General features: G+C 41.8%; 1 protein-coding gene across 1 annotated transcript; it reads left to right on the top strand.

Annotated features, from left to right (window-relative positions):
• The first annotated feature begins 2,284 nt into the window (after positions 1-2,284).
• LOC130514851 (monocarboxylate transporter 7-like) lies at positions 2,285-8,873 on the top strand. Its single transcript, XM_057014667.1, has 6 exons — positions 2,285-2,619; positions 3,783-4,033; positions 4,163-4,306; positions 5,073-5,201; positions 5,360-6,268; positions 6,494-8,873. The coding sequence occupies exons 2-6, from the start codon at positions 3,802-3,804 to the stop codon at positions 6,748-6,750; spliced, it is 1,671 nt and encodes a 556-aa protein (XP_056870647.1). The 5' UTR covers positions 2,285-2,619; positions 3,783-3,801; the 3' UTR covers positions 6,751-8,873.
• Positions 8,874-9,441: the final 568 nt, after the last annotated feature.

Genomic DNA, 9,441 nt, shown 5'->3' with positions numbered 1-9,441 from the left:
CTCCCCCTCCTCAACCAGTACCATGAGGAATATGATAAGTGGAGGAGTAGATTCGTTTAAGCTAACATACTCCTCCTCTTGAAGCCAGGTCTCAGTAAGACAGAATAAACCAATGTGATGATCCACTATCAGGTCGTGCACTAACAGGGATTTGCACAAAATAGATCTAATATTTAATAGTCCACATTTAATTGTGCTGTTAGTGTCTTCTATTTGTGCTTTGGTGTTAATTTTAATAAGTTTATGGTGATTGACGACTCCCTTGCTCTGTGCTTGGTGAACTTTTAACCGTGGAACACAGACTACCTCTATAGTGTTAAATATCTTATTGTTAGTGGATGAGGGTTCTATGGAAGCAGCAGATAGGTGGGTAAGACTACAACTCTGCATCCTGGTCTGGACCCTGGTTTGTCAGGTCACTTTGGGTCTAATAAAATTGGCCAAGTTACTAGAAATGAGAAAGGCACCATCCCGTGTGGGATGGACACCGTCTCTCCTAATCAGACCAGGTTTTCCCCAAAAACGGCTCTCATTGTCTACAAAGGACACCTGGTTTTCGGGACACCACCGTGACAGCCAGCGACAAAGCAACGACATGCGACTAAACATTTCATCGCTGGCCAGATTGGGGAGTTAAAAGATATAACATTTTTTATTTACTGTTAATCCTGTAATAGATAAATAAATAAATAATGTTGGCATCTGTGTTATTTATAGAGTTTAAGATACTATAGTTTTATGAGGCAGTTCCCATGGTCATCCCAACCTTGTAGCCCATGTGGTGCAAATATGATTTGTCCAAAGTCAGGAAATTTTGCTGTTTTCTCCATAGAGGCAATATATTTGACACATTTACAATTACAGCTATAGCTATGATTATTCTCTTGTATTATGAGAAAGAAGATGCATATAGTGGAAAGGATTATGCATCTTAAGTGTTACATTGTTACCTTTAGTCTTAACTCGGTATATTGACCTCTGCAGAGGAGGTTTACTGCCAAGGATGTTATGTGGCATCTTGTGTTTGATTTTTGTTTGTAAGGAAAATGATTCAAAAATTTACTCCAAACAACTGGTGTTCTTGTCAAAGCTGAGAGGCAAAAGGTCATGTAAGTCACAGTGCGGAAATGTCCTACTTGCCAGAGGTCACTGCTTTTTTTTTTTTTTTAGTTGCCTAGGCCAAGGAAGTTTACCTCTGGCAAGGAGGTGATGTGACAGGCAGTGTTTTTGCGTTTGACTTTCTGTTTGTTTTCACCCTGAGAGGCAAAGCGTAACACTATCATGGTGGACCAGATACATGATACTGGGTTGTACTCGCTACCTCAATCAACATCAAGGCTGACCCTCAAATACAAGACGCGCAATGATAGCAAAGTCATTGAAGGTATATACAATTAATTGGAATCTTAGTTTTAGAGGAATGTAACAATATGTGAGGATGCTGCTTACATCCTTCAAAGAAATTATGTAACAGCCACCGTTTATTTGTGTTGTCAAAATCCCTAAAACTTAAAACTTTTCTGGAAATGTTAATAATGTTCAAAGGAGGAGCTCGTTAAATTTAGAATTTAAATTTATTTCTAGATTTGGGAGGGACCTTTGATCTTCTAAAAGATTAAGACAAAAGACTTTGATCATAAAGCAATCTATAGTTGATCAATGTCCATTTAAAGAAGACATTTCTCTCCAGGCACCATGATTCTCTAATCATAGTCTATGCAACCTCAATCAGTAATCCTTTCACCAAGGCTAACCCTCGAATACAAGATGAGCAATACAGTCATTGGAGGCATTCCAAGTAATTCAAAGATTAGTTTTTGGTGTAACAATATGTGGGTAAATGACCTTGTTACATTTTTGTCTTTGTAAACAGGCACAAACACAGGGAGGGAGAGGGAGAGATAGTATACTGTAATAGGATGTCGCCTCTTGACTGGAATAAACCTGTTCATGTCAGCCGCGCTCACATTTGCATGTGCTTCGTAGTGCGCGCGCCCTGATGCGTTCACTCTCATCCTGTACTGTAGTAAATTACTCCGGACAGCAGCATTCAAATAGGGTCGTAGTTACGGCTAGCATTACAGCTTTTAACGCAGTGGTGGTGCAGGATAATTGTACGCCCAAAAGAACTCTAGACTATATAAAAACCCTCTTTAGTAACCGCCTATATCTCCAAATCCCGCAGGCACTGAAAGGCATCCTTACAGCAAACACGCGATATCCAAGCACGTGTCGGGGTGTCTTTCATCTCATGGCTCGCTCAGCGCGTTCATGGACCAGTTTTGCGCGCACGCGTTGGGATACCGGCTTGAGCCGGTAAAGAGCTGTCTGTAGCTAAACCAGACAGGAACTACAGTATTTTACCAAAGACAACAGGCGAGGCGAGAATAGAAACAACACAAGCTAGGTTAAACTTGGGTCTCCTATCTTTTTGTACACCTATCATTTTTAACACCCTGCGTATACTGTATTTTTGGACCTTTTATTTTGGAAGTTAGCTATATCATAATAAATTCAAAATCATGGTACGGTGACAAGACGACCGAAAACCCTACCTTTGTCTCGACAAAAGGCTGTTGTTTGTTGTTTTGTCTTTTTTCGAGCTACAGTATAGAGCCGGTAAGTAAAAGTTACTCCAGCGGCCGGATGCTGAGCTCACTGGAGCAACGGTCGCGCTCAAAATGTCTCTGCTTTTGCTCTCAGAATGTGCGGGCATATATTGTTTTGCTTTTAATAAGACTCTGCTTTAGATACATTAAACAGCTTAACAATTCTCAGTCTGAAAAACGTTTTAAACATAAATATCCTGTAATTTACCGATCGTATGTCTCTGAAGAGCATTTGCAGGTGAGCCTAAATGCCCCTGACTCATTCTGAATATATCTGAGAAATATTTTATCATTGTATTTGTTGTTTCGTCGCCTCCCTTTGTTTGTAAAAAAAAAAAACTCTCCTACATTGCCACATTCCTGCGCTGCAGTTTTCCCCGCCTTTTGGATGGAATTAAAATGATTCTGCTACCTTTGTTGTCGTGGCATGACAGTGGAAAAACAGGGGCGTTATTGGGATCAAATACCTATCTTAGCTGTGTGAATAACAAAAGCAATTGCAGTAATGACCCCCAAAGTGATAAACATCATATTCATAAATAAATACATCCATTTTATGTTACTTCCTGTATCCTAATCAATTACATCTACACCCATACATTACATCTCACCATCAGTTTACATTCTACAGTGTATTTCCTTTTTATTGCTTTTGCTTAAGCAAGACCTCTTTATTTTTGAATGATTTTAATGTTCATTCCAAAGTCAGCCAATATATGTCAGCTGCCATATTTGCTGCCAGCTATGAGATATAACTGAACCTGTTGCACCAAGCCAGAAATGCAGTTACTGCTTATTTTTATCAGCACCATCACAACATAGCTCAAAAACTTAAATTAAAGAGGTCCTCATGTCATAACTGAGAAGCTACAAGTGCCAGCTGTGGTTCTGTGGCTTATGTGCTGCATGCAGATGCCACGTCCTTTTTGTGCAACATTTGCTCATCGGCATTGTTCCGTATTCAAAGACTGATGATTTTTTGTATCAAATCTAAACAGTTGTATTATTATTGTAAAAGTCCAGAACCTCTCTCTCCAAACACCACCTTTAACCAGAATCATAGTCCATGTCTGCTGCCTCAACCATCAATCTTTGGTCAAGGCATACTCAAACAATTATAGTAATGTTAATGATGTGCACAAATGCTAAACCTATACCCCTTTTTCTATCTAGTGGACCAACCCCTGTAGCCATGAGGTCGCCCAGTTTCCAAAAGTGTTTGGGTCCAAATGTTTACCCAGAGGTGCCTGAAGGCGGCTGGGGTTGGACGGTGGCTGCAGCCTTCTTTGTGGTCGAGATCTGCACCTATGGGATTCTCAAGAGCCTGGGGGTCTTTCTCCAGGATCTCATGGAAGAGTTTGGGGAGAGCAACAATCGAGTGTCCTGGGTCATCTCCATATGTGCCTTCATCTTTACCGTCACAGGTAATTGAAAGACGTTAACAGTGGCTAACATGGCAATAAAAATTAAACATACTTAAAATAAGAGTACAATTACTTGCTCAACCTTCGTAAAGCATAAGTATGGTGTAATGCTTCATTGAACCCTTCCAGCTCCATTGTCCACGTTCTTGAGCAACCGTTTTGGCCATCGTCCAGTGGTGATGATGGGAGGCTTCCTGATCAGCCTCGGAACCATCACCTCCGCATTCAGCACCTCCATCAATGAGATGTACATCACCATCGGTCTTGTTTCAGGTACATGTCAAAGTCTCACAGTGGCATTTACGAGTTCATCCATTAAACAACTATCATTCATTTGAAAGTATGAGGGTTCTTTCCAAGGCTTCTCTGGTAGTCTGGCTTCATCATAAATTAGAATTTAATCCGTTTTTTTGTATATGCCACGTGAAAGTGAACAAGCAGCTTCCAGGTTCCACGCTGCTATCACTCATCTGAATTTAACATTGGCTGCAGCTTCCCACAGCTGTTTGATTGATATTAGATGAAATAACTGCTTGTTATGTTTGACAGCCTAACATTAGAAGTAAGGGACATCAAGATGTTCGACAACACAGTCAGGGCAACATCACTGTTCAATTCTCTAGTAATGAATGCTAGCACACAGCAGATGAACATGTTCCATAAAACATTAAATTCCTTTTCAGATGGGTTTAATGAAACTGGTGGCCAGGGAACAATGCAGAACAATTAACATCGAAGTTGGTGATTGCAGATTTGTACCAGAAATCGAATTGCTTTTTTCTAGCTTTCCCATCGTGATACACATTTCTGCATCTGAAACAGACCGGGGCTAACTTTATAATTCCTTCTCCCCTCTCTCCTTGTCTCTCTTTTTTGTCTTTACATGCTTTTTGTCTTTCAGCAGCTGTAGCAAAACTGAATCATACCACCTATGACAAAGGAGTCACCTGACACCTTGATCTTGAACCATCCCCCTAGTCACGCAGTGTTCCAACCTGCCGGCCAGTGGCTGTCATGTCCCCTTTTACCTCTTTTACAGGCCTTGGCTACTGCCTCTCCTTCCTCCCCACCGTCACACTCCTCGCTCAGTATTTCTCCAAACGGCGCGCTCTCGTCACCTCCATCGCTTCGTCGGGGGAATCCTTCGCCCTATTTGCTTTTGCACCTGGTGAGTGATGAGTTCAATAGGACGAAAATGTGTTCTTGAACAATAATAGTAGCCTTTCTTGAATATTGCAGGTTCACCGTAGGCTTCAGACTGTTTAGAAATGAAAATTCTTCAATACCCAGTCCCATTTTAGTGATCCTGCCTGTCTTTTCTCACAGCCCTCACTGCGCTGAAGGAACACATTGGCTGGCGCTATTGTCTCGTCCTCCTTGGCATCTTTCAGGCTTCGGTGATTGGTTGTGGACTTCTCCTTCGTCCAATTATTACAGAAGCAGATTCTGAAAAAGAAGCCAGTGAAACAGACAAAGAGCACGTTTCCCTGAAGCAGCTTGAGGCTGTTTACGAGCTGGAAAATGAACAAACCATAACCTCGGTCAGTTCAGGAGCATCAAAGGACTCAGAGGACTCAGGCATTACATCCCTTTATGCTTCCGATGTAGACCTGAGGGCTGCTGAAGAAGGAGCGATGATAAAGTTAGCTGTTGAGGACAAAGAAGGACAGGAGCCCTCCTTGTCCACAGTCTCAACTCCAGTCAAGGAGGGTGAACTTTTAGAGCTACAGGCAGGTTCTCTACAGCCCTCCAGGCCCAAACTCCTGGACTTCTCTGTGCTTAAAGATGGTGCCTTCATCTGGTATTCCTGTTTTGGCCTGTTTGCCACACTTGGCTTCTTTGCTCCACAGCTTTACATCATTGAACTCAGCAAAAGCCGGGGGATTGAGCCAAGCATGGCCTCCTACATGCTCTCTGTGATGGCGGTGGCTGAGATCTTCGGTCGCCTCTCTATCGGAGTGGTGCTGAACAAAGTGAGCTGCAGGAAAACCCTGGTGCTGCTGGCCTGCGTGGTTCTGCTGTCGCTAGTGCTGGTGGCCTTCACTATCGTGTGGGAGTTCTGGGGTCTAGTGGTCTGCTGCATCCTGTATGGCTACTTCCTGGGCACCGTGGCATCCACTCACATCCCCATGCTGGCTGAGGAGGATGTGGTGGGCGTCCAGAAGATGGCGTCGTGTGTGGGAGTGTATGTTTTCATCCAGAGCTTTGCTGGACTGGCAGGACCTCCCCTGGGAGGTAAAGCTATCTCCAATTTGATTATTAAATCTAAAAATAGTCTACTACTAATTCCTGTATTCAGATTTAAATGTTTAAAAGCTGTTGAAGTAAAAACTAAACTTGGTTGATGATAATTAATAGTGGGACAGATGAGGAGTCTGCACCAGTTTGGGCCAGTTAGTGGTGTTGTAAGTGCTTCTGAAGCTCCCTGGATCCCAACATCTGCCTAATCCTTCCTTCCAGGTGTGTTGGTGGATGTCACTCACAATTATGGAGCTGCCTTCTACTCCTGTGCAGCCGGAATGGGAGTCGGTGCCATCTGCCTGGCTATGGTTGGCCCAGCCAAGTCAGGCACGTGCCAAAGGCAAAGCAAAGAGAGGGAGGAAGAAGCAAAAATGTCTGAGGACAATGAGCAGTTGGACTTTCTGGAGGTGGACTTTACCCAGGGGAACAGTCCAGCCGGACAGATTGTGGATCCAGAAGAAGCCTCTGTAATATAAACCCAGCCTGTCTCATTCAAACACAGCGCCAGCATGTGAGGCTGCTGGACGGCCCCCCCAGCTGCTGCTGCTGCTGCTGCTGCTTCCACAACCTCAGGTTTCTTTCTCGCAAGCTTGAAATTCACTCCTTCACAGGGAGGAAGTGGTCTCTCTCCTGAAACCTAAGACACATTCACACCTATTCAACAGGTGTACGTTGATCCATCAGAATGTCTGTGTAAATTCTCAGTCATCCAGGTCTCTCTTCAAGAGAAGAAACCCAGTCCAGTTGACAGAGAAAACTACCTTGGATCCATCAGAATCCTCTGTATTTAATCAAGCTCAGAAAAGTTCCATTGTTAAAAATTCACGACCACAGTTTCTGTACAGACCTGGCTAAATTATGTCTCTGACGCTGATATCGCCCAATTTCTGTTTGTTGGAGGTGGGTTTTCTTACTGTTGGATGATTATATCATAGACCAAATAATCAACTAAACTGAAAACCAGTAGCATGTTGGATGGTCAGTTCAAGCAAACACACATAGCTTTCTGATTCCTCAGTTTATTACCTCATTTTTTCTGTTCATGTACTCAGTAAATTTACTTCATTGCACATAGGGCCAAAACTCAAAGCACACTTGAGGTCACAGACCGAAAAAACATAAAAAATAAAAAGTGCTTTAAAATAAATCAAAACATTCGATGTTCTTTGCTTTTATTCCAATTTAGCAAATTAAATTTAAAAATATTTGCTTTAACTCCAATATTATCACCAGCAAAAACAAACCAATGTACTCAGTTTTCTTTACTCTTATGCCATTTTGTTTAAGATGGATATTTGGCTTCTTCTCTTGAGATGTTGGTTTAAGTTTGGTGTCAGGTTTTGTGCTGTGGGGGTTCTCAGGATGGACTGCAGGTGTCCGTCAGTGAGAAGACTCCTCTGTGCTGTTTTGTTGATCTTTGTCACTGAGAAAAGCTTCTCACGGATATGTGCTGTACTACATACACAAGGTGGGAGCCACATGGCGACGAAGCTGGGGCGTTGCTTCGGGAATGGAGAGCATCAACAGAATGGGCCCTGCAGAGTGGGACTTTGCCTTAGTGTCCCAGGACACTGCAGCTCTATCAGCTCCATCTCCGTCTCTACTTGTGCAGTCTGTACTTTTTGCTTTCCATGTCGACTCCAAATTCCTTTTTTTGTTCTTCAAAGTCACATGATTTACTGTGTGGACAGTTGAGTCTGTGCAGAGGTCAGATTGGGTCAGATTGAGGAGTGAATTCTATCATTCAATCAACTTTTTATAGAGTGTTTATTCTAAATGCATTTCTGAAAGACACTGAACATACAGGATTAATTTTTCACCACACAAATCACTGCAAGTCAAAAAGCAGAAATAATCCAAGATGTTTTCATCCTCCCACACCACAGCCTACTGTGCTGTTTCCTGTAACTTTCTTTTCAGTGCTCCCTCCACTAGATCCAAATAGCAACAGATTTGAACTTTGCCAACACAAAAGCTGTTATCTGCTGCTTGATTACATCAGTGAGATCATTCCAGAATTGTTATGACTTTCCTTTTTGGATCTTGCTATCAGTTGCTAACAGTACTTTTACTTCAAATCATCTATTGTTATGAGTTGTCCCTGGTGGACATCACTGAGACACCAAAGCCACAGTGTCTGAGCAATCACAGATCATAGTTAGTCTCTAATGTCATGCACAGATATAAGTACTAATTCTCTTAAACTATACAAGGGCATTGTTCACTGATTTCAAACCTGCTTTGTGTACATGTTTTCTATTACCCTCCTTCTGGACGTTGGTACATTAATTTTGCACAAGCCCAATAAACGTCAGTGTAGTTCTCTGGGTAAAGAGAACGATTAAGTGAAAAACGGTGATGTCACAATAGGACCATGTGGCCAAATCTGTGTGTGTGTGTGTGTGTGTGTGTGTGTGTGTGTGTGTGTGTGTGTTAAATAGCCACACATGTATACAAACACATCTCACGGCTTGAATCTTTGTTTCTATTAATTAAATAGTATTTTTTTTTATCTAAATTATGTGGGTGGCAGGCAGTTCTCTGTTAAGCACTGTATTGGTTTAAGTATTTCCTAATTTAAAATGACTTTAAAAATTCATGTGTGTGTTCGTTGTTTGATTACTGGGTGTCAAAGAAAATTCTTGAAATCACTAAAAGAGAAATATATGTTCTAATATTTTAAAAATAAAAATCGTGTTTAAAAACAGAATTCAACTACCGGTACATTGACATGCAGTGTGTGCCCGCACGCAAATGTGGATGTGCATCTGCACCAGGCCCCCTTGACTAGCACTTAATTAGTGTTCCACCAATTGAAAATTAAAATTGTTACCATGAAAATCTAATTTATGTTGTGAGTATTTTTACAGGCTTGTAAATTTGGATGCAGAAGAATTGGTATAGAATGTGCTATTAAGCGCGGTCTAGGAGCTCCAGGAGCCACACAAAGAAGGCCCCCGCTTCCTCAAGTTCCAAATGACCATTTATTCAAAGATCAGAAAGTTTATTGAAAACTAAGGATCATTCAAAAATTAAAATCCAGAAGATTTCATCAACACATATATCCTCATTGTGAGCTTAAAGCCAAAATTACAAAGAATTGAGTCTAACTGAAAAGAATCAACCAAAATAGAAATACACCTCTCGGACCCCTGCCCCATAATGAT

The sequence above is a fragment of the Takifugu flavidus genome, chromosome 18 (genome assembly GCF_003711565.1).
Source record: "Takifugu flavidus isolate HTHZ2018 chromosome 18, ASM371156v2, whole genome shotgun sequence".
NCBI classification, from domain to species: domain Eukaryota; kingdom Metazoa; phylum Chordata; class Actinopteri; order Tetraodontiformes; family Tetraodontidae; genus Takifugu; species Takifugu flavidus.
Note: the sequence above shows the minus strand (reverse complement) of the source record. Positions and strands in the feature narration are given on the sequence as shown.